We start from the raw sequence: 16341 nt of genomic DNA on the forward strand, positions 1-16341 counted from the left end.
TTCTCTTTTGTGTCAGACTACAAATTATTCCCATTTGGATGATTTACGAACATTAAAGAGAGCACCAGTTCCAAGCACCCTGCCTTAACATTTGTCTGTGCTTTTCAGGGGGCAAATTGAGCTAAATTATAATGTTTAGTTTTTTCGCATTCTCTTTACTTGTGATGGCAGTTTGTTGCGCTTGTGGTTCACCAGTGTCAAGTAAATGCAGAGGAAACACTCTTGACCTAAATGATTGTATTTTCATCATGTACATTCTGGTCATGACGGTGACTCAGTGTCTTAACCCTGGTTGTTTTATACCCTTCATCTTATTTCCTTTGCAGCACTCATTCCATGGCTCTCTCCCTTTGACCTTTTCCCTGTTTCCATTCTGTCACTTCCACACAAATACGCACGCACACAAACGCACACACAAACCTCTTGAAGAACGACCAGCATATGTGGACAGAGCTTTTTCCTTCATCTAAAATTAGCTGAGATAGAAGAATGGCAGGAAAGTGCACTGGGTTGGACACACAGATGGGAGGGGTGTGGAGTGGTTGGAACGGGGGATTCACGGAGAAACAGACTCAAAGTGGTGAGAGGAATAGGTTGATGGGACTTTGTGAAGTAGTGTGTATTTTTGGTGCTATTCACACACATTGCTGACGCACAGGAACCGCTGAGGGTACACAGTCTGCCACCGCCTGAGACTTTGGATGTACATGTATTGCTGTGTAATACACTGTATGGCATTGTTGTGTGTGTGTGGGGGGGTCAGTATGAAGTGATATTAATGCATGAAGACGCAACAGAGACAGAATCAAGGCTGGCGATTGTTTGTCAGTGTTTATGTTACTGTTGGCGTTTATTACATTCCGCACAGTTTTTGTAAAGGTAAATTATGTCTGTAAACTGTGTTGAACCATCAACAGTTACCCTGTATTTATCAGAATTATATTTGGAATAAGTGTCTGATGGAAAATTCTCAGTTAACGCAGCCTCAGTTAAACTCTATACAGACTTGCTATTTTGCTGTAAACAGAGAAACAGAACCTCAGTCTGTCTCTGACCGTCATCCTGATGCAATGCTGCTGTGAAACTTCTTGTCATTAATTACACATCTATTAGCACTCTGGAAGCTAGGTGTTGTACACAGCTCCCGAGCTGCCCTCTCCTCCTCCTCCCCCTCCAAGCAGCAGGAACGTGTTAAGGACAACAGTGATGGTTGGCAAGTTGCGGATGTCCCCTGTTCACTCACCACCCAAGGGCCTGTTCAGAATACCAGGCCACTAACCCTCTTCAGTAAGGTTTATCCCTCCCCTGATGATCACATGACTTAGAGACTTAGACTTAGACTTTCTTTATTTGTCATTTGGATTTTCATCACAAACGAAATTTCGGTACAGTGGCTCAAGCATAGCAGGAATTACCGACATATTCTTTATAAAAGAAAAGTAAAAAATATAATATATACACAAATAAATATGCAGTAAAAAGTACTTGAAAGTGAGGTAGTTTGTATAAAAAAAAGTCAGTCAGCATATATACATATGTAATTATTATTGCACAGTGAGTATTTGTAATAAATAGTACTTTTGTGGATGTACAGAATATAAATATATTGCACAGTAAATAAATGGGCTGTAGTCCTGAGTGGTGTTTGTGTGGTTGAGGAGGGGAAGTGATCAAGTAGATATCCTACGAGGGAGGATGCATGCATGTATGTATGTGTATTTGTTAGATCGGAGCATGTTGACTTGAGCAACAGGTGATAAAAAGATGCTTGCACACACGCACCAACAGTATACTGTTTTGTTTTGTAGAAAACCTGTGCATCTTTCATGCCAGCTGCCATTGTTTTTCAGGAAACACTCTGGGTAACTGTGTGTGCGTGTGTATGTTTGTACCGTACTACTCAGTGAATACCTTGTGAATGCAAACCATCATCAGCACAGCTAGCAGTACCAGAGAAAAACATCATTCCCCAGGGCCCATCACCTATTCCACTCTCACCTCCAGTCTGAACAACAGCGTGCAGCTCATAACGAGAGGCACACACAAACACATTCACACAGTACATCCACAGGCCTCCCATTTAAGTTGATGAAGAGTTTTCCTGTTGCCTCATGATTTCAAAGGTAACACCATCTGAGCAAATAACACATAAAAATAAAATTAATGCACTGTTAAGAGCACTGGCAGGGTATTATCTCGGCTAAACATAGCTTTATTTAGGCATTTATGCCAGTGAAACACACAGGTAATGAAAGCTCTAGTGGCATAGTAAAGGCCAAATGTGTCTAGAAGCATCAGCGATGTTCAAAACTGGAAACTGTTGCAAATAATTTACACTAAATTAAATTTGTTTTCTCTCTTTTGTTTGTGTTATGTGGTTCCTGCACTTTCAGAACAAAACTGGGCAAATAAAGGAAGTACAGTATGCATCTCCAAAACAGAAAATGAGATAGCTGTGCTACTCATCATTAATAAAGTACTAGCACATAATAGGACTCTTGAGGCCAAGGATGTGCCATAGCTTTTCCTGCTTGACAGCAGCGTTGTGCATGTAGCGAGTTGTATCAGGGATAAACAAGAATCTGCCTGTTCTTTATGTGTATGAGGTCCATTAGTACATCATCAGCAGCAGATGAGTACCACGCACTTCAGTCTGAATAGATACATCGGTTTGAATCTTTCAGCCGCTGTGACCACATTATGTTTTATTGCAATTAATGTGTTGCTTTGTCCAGTCATATATAAAAATGCATTTTGAGATGTTGAGCATCAGCTGCTTGCCACATTACTGAAAAAGGAAATTTGAATGAGGTAAGGCTGCTGGTGCTCTGCAGTTTGTATGTAAAGGCAGAGTATTGACAGAGTTTGTCACAGGTCATGTGCTTATTGTTTTTAACAGACTATTTGGCCTTCTACCTCAATTACAAATGCGTGCTGTATGTTAGCTGGATGACCTGACAACAAAACATTGGCAGCCGACTACTTTCTAACCGCTTCCCAAGTCACGTTACAATCAGTCTTTAGGTCTTTGGTTGTTTTAACTTCATCTTTTCACAGAGTGAAGGATTTTAGTGAGGTTTAATAGCCATGTAAGTTGAACATTTGTGAGTTTTATTAAAATAAAAAGTTGGTTTGAAGACTCCACATTAGTTTCTAGGAACATTTGCTGGGTGTTTTTCTGCTCTTTTAAATAACTGATTTATTAATCAAAGATAATAATGAAAATAGTCTTGAGTTGGCACAAACTGTGAGTTACAGTCAGATGTGTAGTGCATTGACTGGGATTAATTTTTCACTAACTTGTTGGTTTTGTCTGCAAACTGGTTTGAAAATTAGAATCCTGAGCCCAGTTTCACTTCAAGGAAGCACTTAAATACTTTTTGTCATTTGGAAGTGAAAAAGCCAGAAGCCCTCAGACACATCTTGGTAGTTAAGACAGATGCATTGTGATGTTTTTGCCGCCGTAGCACAGCCCTGATCTGATTTTAAAAGAACAAGAACAGCTCCTCCTGAACTGTTAAATGTCTGATGGAAAGATCAGGTGTCTGGCTGCTTTGTCTCTCACTGGCCATCACACATCTAGAATGTTAATCCTCTGTGGAATGTGTCGGCTTCAGACGCTAGACAGCAGGCCTCTGCATACGTCTGCTCATGACTCAGTTGTCTTTTACTTTGTTTCATGAGAAAAAAAAAAATAAAGGTGCTTGCCGTCAGAGAGAGAGAGAGAGGAGGGCCTTTTCGAGTCTTCTGAGGTGCAGCGTCTCTTCAAACTCTGCTCTTAACACAGGACTGGTTGCCAGCTTGTTGCAGGGCCGCTGAGTTGGTTTACACTGCAGCCTTGTTTGCTTCGCGCAGCCCCTGCTTTTGGAGAAGGTGGAAAAGTTCTGTGTTGTTCCCAGCCAAGGCGAGTGGGCACACACGGGCTCTTTCACACACACACAAACACACACACACACATACACACATGATACGCTCACACACAGTGCCATGTAGCGCAGAACTCTGTCTCCTGACGACTACCTGTTGCTGGCAGATTCAGCCTCCCACTCCTTTCTCTCTGTGTCTCTCCATCTCTCGCTTGCTTGTTCCTGCCCTGCTCTTCCCTTTCTAATACCTATTTGAGTCCATGTTCCAGGCTTGAAAGGATTAATTGCCCGTTTATGCTTTATTTTTTTTTTTTTTATTTTTTTTGTTCTGTTCGTTTCTGGGGGGTTATTTTTAGGCCTTAAGTGTCTGGTTGCTAGGAGACAGTGTGAGAGAGAGGCAAGAGAATGGAGGAGAGTTTGCATTGTGAAGGCTGAATTACAAACACATACACACACTGAGTCAGCACTGACACACGCTCACGCACACACACACACACACACACACACACACAGTGTTTTAGTCTGTAGCTGTTATTGTGGACTTGTTTTTGTTGTTCAGTATATCTTTTCAGCATGTCACTGCTCTATGTGTGTGTGTGTATGTGTTACTGTCATTTATGTTTGGGGTTCTGGCTGCTTTGTGGTACCTGCTGTCACATGCACGCCTAAGTGAGTCCATGAAGATGTAAACATGTACACGGGCCAGCCGTTGCCACACGGTCTCAGTTCATGCTCATTTGTTTGAAAGACAGTCGAGTGCAACAAGTGTGCACCACTTTTCCATTCAGTCATCTCTGAGTAGAAATAATTATTATTTCTGGGTAGACCGAGAAGGCTGTATTAAAAATTCTTTCAGTGCTTGCCTCTGTATTGCCTGAGTTGGTTTTGATTCTAGCCAGATTTCGTTGCATATCAGAAATGACATGCATGGACACGCACACACAGGAAACAGATCTGTTGTGGTGGTGCATAACAGTTGCTAACATCCTGTCCCGCTCTGGTGGCACATTCCAGGAAACCACCTCCTGAAAGTACCACCTATCTCTAAGAGACACACACACACTCACACCCCTGACAGTGATATGGTTTGATCATGCCGCATCTCATTTGCTGCAGTGTGGCAAAGTCACCCATTGACCTTACAAGCACACAGTGACAGTCTGGCTGCGTATTGTGGAGGTGCAGGGGATCACAGCCCCATGGTCACACCCTCTATTACTCTGGTGTTGTTTATCTTTAAAGGTTGGGCAATGTGGGAAAAAAATCTCACATTGAGGTATTATTGGATCACAGTTTTACTATTTTTGTTTATGCCTATTTCAAGTTGACAACATCATGCCATTTAAACTTAATTCATCAACCGAAAAAAGGCATCAAATCCTCAAATTCAAAAAGCTATTAAGCAAAGTGTGTTAATATTCAGTCAACTGACTAACTGTTTAATGGACAAATGATTTCATCTCTAAAAGATAAGCTTGCCTTTTTGCTCCTTTGTATACATTATAGACAATACAGATACATCATATAGAAAATTTTTCAAACCCCTGTGCACTCCTACACACAGAGGTGCGCACACAGTCAAACGCACTCTTGCAGGCAGTAGTGAGTGTAGGCAATGTGCTGTTGAACCAGAGGTGAAGTGTCAGCTGGCAGCTCTTCGCCAAGCTGTTGGCTGGAGAAGTACATTAACACCAGGCTGTGAGGTGGGGCGGCAGAGTGAAAGAGAAGAGAGGCGCCTGTGGCCAGTAACAAGGCTATGTTAGGTCTCAACAGCTTTTCCCTAAAAGTAACTTTGAAGGACATTATTAGCCCATCATGGGAAAATTACACAAGAGAGCCACTTCCTGAGCCATTTAAAGTTATATTTCAGGGGTGTCAAGCTAACTTTTTACATCTTGACTTTTACATTTTTAATTTAACGGTGAAAATTAAGAGATTTCTGTTCTCACACATCTCACATACCACAATAAAATGTGCACTACAGACACTTAAAACTCAGTATTACAGCAAAAGAAGTCAGAAACTTATGTTTAAAGTGAAAGGACACCTAAGAGAGTTATAGTAATTGTCTAAAACTAGGGATGCCCCAGTCAAGTTATGGAGTGGATTGGGTTGTGACGGGTGTTGCATTAGAGCATCCGTTTTTTTTAAATTGTAATTAGTCTGTCTGATGAGAGACGAGGACAGGCATGGGGAGACAGCAGCCACTGTCCCCGCCTCCCGAGTCTCAAAGTTAACTTGACAAACAAGTGAGTGTTGAGGGTCGAGCTCGCTCTCATCGCTGGCATGTGCTCATGAGACCACATCTGTGTACACAGAAAGCAGGAAGGCTCTCTACTACATAAACTCCACAGAGACGCTCTATTTCTCGCTCCCTGTATCAGTCTTTTTCTACTTCTTTATTGCAGCCACAGCAGTGCCTCAAAGCAGTTTGTCTCAGCTCTACATGCTTCACAGGGATTTCAAGCATAGTACAGGACGATCTCTGACAAGCTAAAACCATCGAGTGTATATAATACCACTGTTATTTAATACACGCATGTTGACCTCTGTAGAAGCTGTGTGTGTGTGTGTGTGTGTGTCTAATGAGAGAGCTTAATGTCTTGGGAGCAGTGCATCACTTGGGTGAGAGTAAATATACCTAACAGCACCCTGAGAGTTAACAGGACTCCTCTCTCGCTGACACAATATTATTCTGCTGCTCTTAACACACTCTGGGGAACACATACACACACACAAACACACACACACACACACACTCCCACCAGGCTTGTTTATGAGTCTGATTATACACAGTGAAGTCCAGTTGTCCAGCCCACCTGAGAGCAGGTGCAGCGAGTTTTATCGTGTGATAGTGTGTGTGGTGAGTGCTCAGTGTTTTCATTTGCACGGTGCTGGTCCTGCACGGGTTTGTGGCTTCCCTGTGACTTTTGCTCTTTTAGTCTTCGAGTTCCCATGTGAATTACCTGTTTAGAGGTGTGTGTGTGTGCTTGTGCCTTTTCATAGTACTCCCTCTTACAGAACTACCTCTTGCGTGTACATGTTGCTAGTTACATGGGCTGTGTGTGTTATCCCATGTGGTTGGGTGCTCGACCACTCACAGCCTAAAATCAGGGCTCAGCCTCTCTGGGAACCAGGCAACCCAACTTAAGTCATCAAATATTTATTGAGTTGGTTTTATCTCGTAGTTAATCAGTTGAACTTGTTTTTTTTTTCTTTTTTTGTTTGTAATCTTAATGGATCCTTGTTATGATTGTACAGTTCCTTAACTGTAAGTATATTTGGCATTATATTCAACAGTCATATTATAACTTTAATTGACTTTGTATTTTATTCTCAAGTGGCATTTGTTTCACTACTTTAGAAAAAAAAATTATAGAAAAAAACCTTATTCTTGTCAAAGTTTAGTTTCAGTATGTTACATCACATCCATGTGTGTGAGATTTAAAGACATTCTCTGCTTGCATTAGCACACTCTGACAAGCTGTAACAAGTTTTTAAATCTCAGTTTCAAATCTTTTTTTTTTTTTAATAAATGGGCATAAAAAATCATTTATCTCAGTGGTGGCGTAAAGTAATTCGTAAGTTATTGGCTAAACTATGCAAAATGACTGGTACAACCCTACAATAGAAAATTTCAGATTTAGAAGAAGAAGAAGAAGTACTTAGTCAGTTGGTAAACCATGTGTGTGCTGAAAGTTTCTGCTTTCAGAGTCGTTCCTGAAACTCTCCAAAGCCTTTCCTCCGTTAATGGATATTTGAACCATGTTGTGACCTAACAAGCCGTTTGCAGTCGAGCATGTGAACTGGATGCGGGACGCTGTAGAAGAGGATCCTGTTCTGGAAGAGATGATGCCTATGGATGGGTCTTTTTTTTCCCCTCTTCTTCTTTTTTGCTCCTCCCTACGGTTTCCTGGAAAAGACATCTGTCTGTTCCCTTGAAGACGAGCTATACAGCAGTAAGCTGCAAGAGGCAGAGAGACAAAATTGTTCATCTTACGTCATGTCCTTCTCGTTCTCTGTCCCACTTGTTCCCTCATCTCCGCCTCCTCTTCCTCCTTCATTGCTTCTGTACTTTCCCTCTTCTCCCCATCCATGTTGTATGTTCTCTCTCTCTCTCTCTCTCTCTCTCTCTCTCTCTCTCTCTCTCTCTCTCTCTTTCTCTTTCTCTTTCTCTCTCTCTGCCACTGTTGAACAATAACCTCAGTGTGTGTAAGTGTGTGTCATGCTATTTTTGGCCCCTTCAAGGCCACAAAGCACACTCTCGCTCTTTCTCTCTCTCAGCTATATGGCACTGAGTGAGAGCCTATAGAAAACATAAACTGCTCTGACCTCTAAGAATAGTTGAGCAGCCTGTGAGGCTTACATGTTTTTGTATGTTCTGTGTTTAACCCCTCCTGGCACTCAGGTGAGGCAGCGGGCATGAACGATTTCCTCCGAGGGAAATTAGTCCCCATCTGATTTATTCACGACAACCCACGTTTCTCTAGATGATTGTTTCCACACTAGAAAAACCTGCTCTGGATCTTACTATAAAACCACAGTGATTGCAAGCTTATACAATTAACCAAGCAACTTGCCTACTTGTTTATCATCATTTGACTCAAGTTCGGATGAATTTAAAGTAAACCACTGTGTCATTGAAATGGAAACTGAGCCCAACAGTCAGCAGGTTTTCTTCTAATTGGCTCTATTAGACTTTTTCTTATTTCTTTTTTTTTGGCAATTTTAACATCTGATTCTACCACTGCATCTTGAATAGACATGATCAGCAAAAAACATGCAGCCACATGCAGAAACATTCTTCCTCTCTCGCATTTTAGTTCAAAAATTCACTTTTCAGAAAATAGTCGTAACTTCTGCCGTTGTGTTACCTGCTGACGGATTGATAAGGAAAAAGAATTATTCTAATTTTAATAGAGAAAATAATGAGCAGGTTTATGCATAATGAATATCATTGTTAGTTGCAGCCCTACTTGTACCTATTTTACAAACATATACTTGACATGTAGCTGATTTTTACGTTGCAGCTTATAATAATCTCAAATTACAAACAATTTAAATGTGTTTGCTTTTTGTCACCCTCCTGTGACCTGTCTTCCTTTTTCTGTGTCTCACTCTCCAGTCTTCCTCGAGTATTGGCATAATGAATTTTTAATGGACTTGGTAGGAAGAGTTCAGACACTTTGGGATTCAGGCGTATTGGCTCTGATTACCCTCCTCCTCTTCCTCCGGTGGAGCCCACCCTCCCCTTTCTTTGCCTCCTTTCGCTCTTACTTTCTCTGTCTCACCCTCTAAGTCTTTTATTATCCCTCCATCCCTCCCCTCCACCTCCTGTTCTTGTGTTTCTGTTCCCCAAACTCAGCCCTTCAGGCACTTTCACTTATCCCAGCAGCTGTGACAAAGACGAGGCTGTGTATACTCGTGAATGAATGCATTATAGGCAAATGCTGACTGTCTCTCAGTTTTTAGTGCTTCTATAGACACACTTGCACTGGTCCTTTCCCACTTCCACGCTAAAGCCGAGTTGGTTTTAAGTAGTACGCTGCTAGCCAACTGCTGCTAATGGCTGTTCAGAGTCTTTGGCCTTGTATAAAAACCCTGAGTCTGCAACTCCACTGTTAGTTTGGCACCGTCCTGTCAGTTGATTTGCTGCTGAGTAGGACTGGCAACTCTGGGAATCTCTCCTCATCATTTCTTTTCTCACTCTTCTACTTAGTCTGACTGCCCGTCTGTCTCTGCCTCCTTCCCATCAGCTCTCGCTCTCTTTCGCACTTCACTCCCATGTCGGTGATCCAGTCTGTCAGTTCTTTGAGACTGTGCAGTTGTCAAATGTCATAGAGCTTCAACTAACGGTTTCATTCATTGCCGATTCAAATGCATAGACATTTTCTCAAGAAACTGCTTGTGTTTTTTTTTATATATAAAATGTTCAGAAAATAGTGAAAAAATGTCTTGTGTAACTTCCCAGAGCTCAAAATAGCCTCTTCAAATTTCTTCTTTTGGCTAACCAACAGTCCAAAGCTCAGAGCTATTCAGTTAAAGGTTCCCTGTAGGATTTCTTGTAAGCAAAAATTCGTTTCTTATCAAAATATCACAATGTTGAGGCCTAATACGCATTTCTTTCTTCATAAAACATTTGAGGATTTTTTTGAAACATCATTTACATCCATGTTTGCTCACTAGTATTTTTCTTCTGCCTTGGTTTGGTGCATTGGCACTAATATGTGTTGTTGAATAGCATGAAACTGGCAGCAGGAATGTGGGTTTTATTGCTAGCACGCATGTGCTTCCTCTTGTTCCATAGTGTTAGTGGTGGAAAAACTCCATGTGATACCATAAACTGTCATGTATGCTATACAAAAGCAGCAAATAATAAGATAAGAAGCTAGAGCAGGAGAGTGTTTGGCTTTATCCTTGTAAAATAGTTTCTGATTGCCTTGTTGACTAGTTTCAGTGTTTGAGACAACACAAGCCAGATGAGACAGCAATGAAGGATGATCTAAACTATAATGACAAATCAAATGAGTTTGCCCTCTAATAAATAGGATAAGAACATGTGTAACTGTACCACATTGCAGCAGGAACACAGAATCTTAGGGCAACATGTTGACTACAAAGCTGCCCTTTACCCATCTTAACATTATGCTCACTTCTTCACTGCTCAGCTCCAGGTCGCTTCATCTTCTCAAGTCTTTTGTCATTTTGTCTTTCTCTTTCACTCTTTTCTCACTCAGTTGCTTTCATCTCCTCAGCCCCCCTCTCTGCTCTTGTGGTGTGTGTGTGTGTGTGTGTGTGTGTGATAGAGACAGAGGGAGAGAGAGAGAGAGAGAGAGTGGAGGTCATTGTTGGATTGGTGAGTGGTGTACATAGTTGGAATAGCAGCGGTGTTAGAAGTCTGCTAGGGGCCTGCCACCAAGATCACACAGAGGAAAAGAGGCATCCGCACTCATGGAGAGGAGGATGAGGAGGAGTGGATGGAGCAGGAAGGTTGGGGGGTGGAATAAGCAATCTGATCTGGATGACAACAGACTACCAGACGAGCTATGATCTCATCCCTCCCTTAACCCTCCTCCTCCTTCATCCACCCCCCCCTTCCTCCCACTCATGCCATTGTCACTCTCTTTCTTCCCACTTTTGTTTCCCCGATCTCCCTCCCCCGTCCCTTTTTCTCAGTTCTCCGCTTGTCCTATTGCTCACCCCATCTCGCCTTGCCTTCTTCTCTTTCACTCCAACCCCCCTTCTCTCCTATTGCACCCCCTCCCTCCCTTCATCCTCCTCCTCCTCCTCTTCGTCCCCTTTGCATCACTTTATACCACCTGCCCCTCGCTTGTACCAACACACGCACACACACATGTGCATGTGCACGCTCACTCACTCACCTCTTGATGCACTTGCACTCTCTGGTGTCCCAGGGCAGAGATTAGGCGCACCCCTATCGTCAACCCTCCACACCAGTCTCTACATTATTGATGCCAAGTCTGTGTGTGTGTGTGTGTGTGTGTGTGTGTGTGTGTGTGTGTGTGAGCGAGCGAGCGAGAGCATGTAAGGCTTGCGTATGCATGCTGTAATGGCTATCTGGTGTCTCCTCTGGGAGGGTGGGGGGTGAGGGAGGAAAAGAGCCAAAGAGAGGGAGAGTTGAGGTCAGAGAGGTTAAGTGTGATAGAAGGGGGGGGGGGGGTTAGGTTGTTCTACGCCGCTCACCTCTTTCTCTCCATGGTCCATCCTGATGCACAACTTCTCGCAGATTGTACGTTCGTGCACATACAGATTCCAGAAATTCCCCACTGAAATTCTCCTATCGGGTGTGCAAGGCTGATGAAACATTTGTGTGTGTGTGTGTGTGAGAGTGAGTGAGAGAGATAGCTGATCCGGTGTGAGTCAGGACAGCTCAGTCCGGGTGGACTCTGGGTGGAGAGAAGGACAAAGACACCTGTTCTTGGTCTCAGCATTCCTCTAAACATAATCCCCACCATCTCTCTCTCTTCCCCTCTGTCTCTCTCTCTCTCTCTCTCTCTCTCTCTCTCTCTCTCTCTCTCTCTCTCTCTCTCTCTCTCTCTCTCTCTCACACACACACACACACACACACACACACACACACACACACACACGCACACACAGTCATGTTTCCATCACTTTTGGAGACCTTACATAGACTTACAGTCAATTCCCGGTGGCTTAGCCACCACCCAACCATAAGAATAAACATTACTTGCCTAATCCTAACCCTTAACCTCAAAGCAAGTCTTCACTCCATACACACACACACACACTCATGCACACTCTCACTATGCAACAGCATTGTGAGCACATCATGTGGGCTCTTTGTTGTAAAGGTTTTGGCAGGTAAACTGATATGTACAATACAGATATACATCTGTGCACCACTGTCATACTTCTGTTAATCTATGTGGTCAGTTTGATATACACTGCCACTGGTGACAGTCAGTCATGCGTTATTTAATGCAGAGAATTTCCTCTTGCCTTTATTCACACGCAGTCCGGCTGCCAGTCCTCCGAGTGGTGCGTGTGTGAGTGTGTGTGTGTGTATAGTAACCTCTGTGATCCATGCCAAAGTCAAAAAGATCATTACAGATGCGTCCTGACAGCCATACGCAGGCACATAAACTCAATGACTCACATTTGTAAAAGTGCAAACTCCAGTACATATACCTTGTACTGTGGCCAGTGAGCAGCTTCAGTGGAGCAGCTGCCAAATCAACAAAAAAGTTAAAATACAGTCAACTCTACTTATTTATTTATCCGCAAAATTGGGGATTTGACCGGCCACCTTTCGATTTAACTTGACACACACCACTTGACTTGACACAGTCACCGTCAGTTTCCTATTTCTGGAAAGAATGTGTTGTCCTCCACAGTAGGAGTGTGTGTGGGGGGTGATTATGTGTTTCTGGTGGAGGAGCATGCCAGTATGGGGCCAGTATGTTTATGATTGCCCCCAGTGTGTTCCTCTGTGATTGTACTCGTGGTTTGATCATGCTACGAGCGTTTGAGTGTTTGAAAGTGAAAGAGGAGGAGGAGGAGGGTGGGAAGAAGAGAAAAAGGAAATAATATGACAGTGAGTGAGTGTTGTTTCATTTGCATGATAACTTCTACCTACATGCAGGTCTGGAAAGTTACAGACACAGACGGCACTGTTTATGCAGTTTTAACACCCATGGTCATTTCACACATCATGATGTTTGTTATAAAGAACAATAATCTGTAGTCTGAATAAAGCGGTTCAGCTGCCTGCCTGTTTGTTGACTGCTTTATTAGCCACCTACTATCTGCATAATATTCAACAGTGATAAAATCCTGTCTGGAATTTGGAGATGGAAAATGTGTAGGCATCTTGTACATAGTTTCATATTCAGAAATCTTTATTTTGAATCGCAAAATGACTGCTGAGTAGGTGGGACAACTGCGTGAATCATTGATCATGCCTCGCAAACACATTGCTGATTGGAGGAAAATCACAAGAAGTGTTGGTAGTGAAGAATAGCTATAGCCTACATGTGATGAGTAAGAAAAACTAAAGGAAGATAACTTTCCTTTAAGTCTATTTTTTACCAAAAAACATGGAAACCTAAAGTGCCTGCTTCCAGTAGGCCCCTCACATTGCATGTAAAGTTAAGACAGTAAATAATGTTGATGAAAGGTTACAGTAAGGACACTTATGTATAGATTCATAGATGTGTGGCAGATGTGCTATCAACATTATTTAGTTGTACATGTTTCAGTCACTAAATGGTCCGAACAGGCTAGTGCTGCAGAGATTATCAGGGCTATCTATCTCTGCCTCAGGCTGTCATCCAGCAAATCCATTGACAGGCCTGCACATCCGTAATCTTATGATTTGGGCTGATGACTTGTTAATCTCCATTCTAGCCCGCTGTATTTTTTCTATTGCCATTTGCATGCAGTGCATTTAAACACATTACAGTCACTAGCTTTGTGCTAGCCCTATATAAGATGATAAAATAAGCCTTTATTTTTCCCTGGCGGGGAAGTCAAGTGTTGTAGTTAGACAAGGACAGAAATAAGTACAGATAAATAGAGAGCATTGAAAAATATTAATTGCATCGAATAAAAACAGCAATTAAAAATAGGCTAAATTCCCTGACATTTGAATGCGGAGTTTGACCTTAGACAGGTTAACTAGCCTAATTTTTATCGACTCTATGACAAATAGTGCACATCTCTAGTGGATGATATTTCTTTGGTAACTCCATCTCCTCACTTGTTTATCAGTGCTATGAGGGTGATTGTTGATAAAATAAAATCCAGTCCAGGCTATATCTGGCTGAGTATTCCACTGTAATAGTTTTATTTTGCTCAGTCGTGTCAAGTTTTCTTGACCACCCAGGCAACAGAATGTTAGTGGGAGACTTACACAAACATTTTCAAACACGCGCGCTGGCACATAAACTATTTCAAACTTGAACATTTGGGCACGCACATGCTCACATAAACAGTCATATACCCACGCCCACAGTCTCGTTCTGTGTCTCTTACTCTGTGTTTCCTTCAAGCAGAGGGTGGAGAGAGATGGAGGGATAGACAGGAGAGATGACTGGCCATGTTGTTTTCCTTCAGTCGTAGGAAAGAATGATTGCACGAGAGGAAAGAGGTGGAGGAGAGGTGGAAAGGTTTTTGATGTTCCTAACTGTTCCATGAAGCCCACTAACACTACAACTTTCAGTGTTGTAGTTTCAGTGTGCGTGTGCGTTTCCTGTGAAGAGCTTTTGCGGTGACACGGTGATCTAGTGACAGTAGTGGATGTGCTTTAGTTCTTAGTCTATACCTTCATTGCGCTGTCTGAGTTTTAAAAACCCTGTTTTCATTTGAAAATTGTTTACGTTTGCACAAGCATTTGTAGGCCAATTTGGTAAAGACATCTGTGCACAGTGATACACCTGAACAAACAACATAAAAAATGGCCCTCTTTTCATTCAGGAAAAGAAAACAAGACTGCATCACAGCCAGCATCCGGTGAGGAGTGGGACAGAAAGCCAAACCAGATTTTATGGGCGCGATACTGTCTGACAAAATCAGCAATAATGCACGTCAGTGACAGCAGCTGTGCTTTTTCGTCAGCTATATCGACTTTTAAAAATGACCAAAGAAAAAGTTTGTTGACAGAAAGTTACCCTCCTAACAGCCTCAGATGTGTAACTAGACCACACACTACCAGTTACTCTGCCACGTGCCACCTCTGTTCAGTCTCCTCCTGCTCTCTGTGGTCGCCTGGACTGTCTTCTAAGAATGCAGAATATCTGCCGCAGTTGTTCTCATTTACACATATTTCTGTTCTCAGTCAACTGAACAACCATGAAAAGGAAAATGAAAGCTACTGCATGTTAAACAACAGTCACTCCCAAGCTGCTCTGCTGCATTGATAAAATTATTTTAAAATCAATATGTCGTCTCTCAAAATCAACACAAATTCAGGTTAATAGCAGTGCTGTGTATTTGACCATATTGACTTTTAAAATGTTTTGCCTTCTTAACTCAGCTGACACACAGCCTGACTTTCACTGGGCTGGCTTATGTGATCATTTATAAAAGCTCTGTTTACCCCGTAAACACCAATCTGATGTTTTGAAATTTATACACTCTGGAGGCTGTTTTGGACGCCCTAAGTTTCAGGAGAGAGAAGAACACTGTTTTAGTTTGGATGGAGAGCTGAAACTGAGAAAAAAAAAAGATCAGACTGCTTATTGTGGAAATACTCTTAGAGTTGTTAAGATCAGGACAAATAACCTTTTGAGGCCTACCTATTGCTCCTTCCTTAACTTTACTTACTGGCCTTCCTTACTTGCTTGAGAATAAGATTGACTGGAGAGTGCAAGAAAAAATTCAGGGAAGACAACTGTGTGCAATGTGAAATATGACCAGAGAGACTCTGTGCTTGACTAAGCTGCTCTGTGATGTATACTTTTCAAGACACCTTTAGTCCTTTTTTTTCCCACTCACTGTATAGACTCCACTCACCTGCTCCAGCTCCAACTGCTGATTCCTAACAACGTCTGCATTACTCTGCAGAACAAAGATTGTTCAACTTTCATTTGAGTTGTATGTAACTCACTTACACGATATTAGGTACAGTTGTGATGAAAAAAAAATTCAACTCTCTTTATCTCTCTGTTGCAGGGTTTGCCTTCCCAGACTGGGCTTACAAGCCTGAGTCGAGCCCCGGGTCCAGGCAGATCCAGCTGTGGCACTTCATCCTGGAGCTGCTCAGGAAAGAAGAGTATCATGATGTCATTGCCTGGCAGGGGGACTACGGCGAGTTCGTCATCAAGGACCCTGATGAAGTAGCCCGACTATGGGGTGCCAGGAAGTGCAAACCCCAAATGAATTACGATAAGCTGAGCAGGGCTCTGAGGTATAATGACAGAAAACCTCTCTGAATATGTTTGTTTCATTGTGTATGTGTGGGAGTGTGTATTCATTATGTTTTTTGCTCCTA

General features: G+C 42.4%; 1 protein-coding gene across 2 annotated transcripts in view; it reads left to right on the top strand.

Moving 5' to 3' along the window:
- Window positions 1-16341, top strand: part of erfl3 (Ets2 repressor factor like 3) — a 46902-nt gene that overhangs the window by 15587 nt on the left and 14974 nt on the right. For both annotated transcript variants that reach the window (XM_046399174.1, XM_046399175.1), the window contains exon 2: window positions 16023-16257. In XM_046399174.1, coding sequence (XP_046255130.1) covers window positions 16023-16257 — 235 coding nt within the window. The remainder of the gene's footprint in view (window positions 1-16022; window positions 16258-16341) is intronic.

Source organism: Scatophagus argus, chromosome 9, assembly GCF_020382885.2.
Source record: "Scatophagus argus isolate fScaArg1 chromosome 9, fScaArg1.pri, whole genome shotgun sequence".
NCBI classification, from domain to species: Eukaryota; Metazoa; Chordata; class Actinopteri; family Scatophagidae; genus Scatophagus; species Scatophagus argus.